Raw genomic sequence first — 2,477 nt, 5'->3', positions numbered from 1 at the left:
AGAGGGGGGGGGGTGTATGTTTGTTGACAACTGAGAAAAGTGGTGTTTTTTTTCTTCTGTTGAAAGCCAGAGGAGGGCACCAGAGTAAGATAATACAAAACCATGTTACTTGTACTTTGGAAGTTATTAGGTTATGTTACACAAGTGTGTTTGAGTCTGTACATGATAATGTTTGTGCGAGAGGCAAGAAATATATATAGTGGGAGTAGATATATATATATATATATTAAATTACACACAAAGTTGTAACAAGTATTTGTTTTTGTCCAATAACATACACACTCGAGAGGGTGCTGAAAAGTTCCTGGCTTTTGGGTAAAAAAAAAAAAAATACAGGTGGATCAGTGAATTATGAATTTATTGAACATATTCCCCTCTCAGATTCACACTTATGGCAGCGGTGTTGCGGTTTCTCTAAGCCCTGTAAAAGAACTTGGAAGATTGGGCTTCTTAACTAGGCATCCAGGCCATTCGTGATACACTTAAAGGCAGGAACTTTTCAGCACCCCCCCCCGTATACCCTACCCTTCTTCGTTCACGTTCACTGAACATACATCATCCATTCTGAAGCTACGTTACCACATGTCAAACCATCGAGATCATCCCTTCTCAATGGGGGTGGAGTGGAATATGCCAGTTTTATCTCGTACAGAAGCAAAGAAGCACAGCCATTACCCCTCTCAAGACGATATCTTCTCGCCCCATCCTCGACTCCTAAACATAAGCAGAATACAACCAGATCGCTTACAATCGCGCCTAATGTACACCCTCACCCTCACTGCCACTGAAGATCTTTCCGGGCGAAAGCACATCTTTATTATAGCTAGAACGGCATCACACGACTGGCTCTGCTCTTCAGCACATGAAGGTACTTGATCTGGTTACGCTCATGCTGTCTCATCTCAAGCTTTTCTGATTCAACTTTCCTCTTCTCATCACACTTGCTTGTTCCAACCTCGACTACTCCTGCATTAATCGCTATGTCCAATTCCTTCTTAAAATACCTCCTCTAAATCAACACCCCACAGTTAATTTAGAAAAGCCAGAGGAACATTAACAGTATCGATCTTAGCAGTCTTGGAGGGATTACGAAGGCAAAGTGTGTTGGCCCTTCTTGCAGAGTTAGCAAATAAAAAGACTCATCGAGATACACAGGGCTGGGTTTAGACCTAGAGGAAGGACTCTGGACTAATAGGTTTTGCGGGTACCCCGGATTTTGCTAATTCAAAATCCAAGATAAAGATGGCCCCATTAAAGCTAAGGTCCCGAAACTTGAAAGGGCCACGGTAGATTCAGAGAAACTCGGTTCAATATAATGGCCTTTTAAATAGAACAAGGCCAGAAAATGAAAAGGGTCAATACTTTTAAAAGAACGTATGGATTAAATAAGAAAAAGTAAACAAAGGAATTGTAATTCTTAAGTTTTAACTCAGAGCTTTAGAACCTCTGTTAAAAGCTCCTGTCCCATACCCTGGCAACCAAACTTGGGGACCGCGAGTCATGGTTCATGCATAAATCCGGCCCTGACTATACACATGCATAACATACGCACGCACACACACACACACACACACACATTTCTCAAGTGATGAGAGACTGATTGTATTTATGATGGAGTGTAGAAAAATGGAGAAATAAATAGTTGAAATCTTACAGTCTTCTTCCCTTTTTTACCATCTTTGCCCGCGACGTCCTTACGACAGCAAGACTTACAACAAAGCGGCATGGCTAACTGTTATCATATAAGAATAAATAGGTTGCTTTCTGTGTATTACGAAAGATGGGCACTTAGACCAGCCTTCTAGTTTGTGCTTCTCGAAAAAGATGTTTGCATGCACGTAAAATGTCGTTATGTCTGTGTTTGGAGAAAAGTAGAAAGAATCTCAGAAAGGAAAGAGACAAAAAGAATGAGAAAGAGAAAAAGAAAGACGAACTCCGGCATGACATTAGATGAACAAGTCATTCTTTTTCTGGTCGTGGGGTTTTGTCTAAGTCAACCTAGTGTAACATTTATCTCACAGACTGTCTACATCGATTTTAATGCTTACAAGGAAGAAACTGATAATATAAAAATAAATTAAGTTAAAATTAAAAATGAACAATTAATACATTTTTTTTTATTCTTTGGGAAAGAGAATGAAAAAAACTTGTTATAAGAATATGGTTTTTTTTTTTTTTTTTTAAGAGTTGTTTACTATAACGTTGCTTAGTTACTTAATTTGCTGCAGAACAGATTCTCTGAGGAGCTGGAAAAGGGGGGAAGGAAGTGGAGGATTTGTTTATAATTTGGAAAAAGAAGCGTTTCTTTTTATTTGATGACTCCTGTTGAAGATCAATGATCAAACGCGTTCCAGTCATGACTATCTCGTCTTTTTTTTCTGACAAACGGTGCTTTGATGACTATATTATCTCATAATTTGGGTATTTGATTTTTTCACCCGCACGATTTTCACTAAAAAGAAAAAAAACTCGGATAT

General features: G+C 38.8%; 1 protein-coding gene across 3 annotated transcripts in view; it reads right to left on the bottom strand.

Annotated features, from left to right (window-relative positions):
* Positions 1 to 2,477, bottom strand: part of LOC106874892 (uncharacterized) — a 32,566-nt gene that overhangs the window by 17,662 nt on the left and 12,427 nt on the right. The window contains exon 1 of one of the 3 annotated variants that reach the window (XM_014922803.2): positions 1,655 to 2,036. The exons of the other annotated variants lie outside the window; for them this stretch is intronic. Within the exon in view, the coding sequence (XP_014778289.1) occupies positions 1,655 to 1,726 (72 nt within the window). The 5' untranslated portion in view covers positions 1,727 to 2,036. Of the gene's footprint in view, positions 1 to 1,654; positions 2,037 to 2,477 lie in introns of those variants that run through there. 3 annotated transcript variants of the gene reach the window in all.

This window comes from Octopus bimaculoides, chromosome 25, assembly GCF_001194135.2.
Source record: "Octopus bimaculoides isolate UCB-OBI-ISO-001 chromosome 25, ASM119413v2, whole genome shotgun sequence".
NCBI classification, from domain to species: domain Eukaryota; kingdom Metazoa; phylum Mollusca; class Cephalopoda; order Octopoda; family Octopodidae; genus Octopus; species Octopus bimaculoides.
Note: the sequence above shows the minus strand (reverse complement) of the source record. Positions and strands in the feature narration are given on the sequence as shown.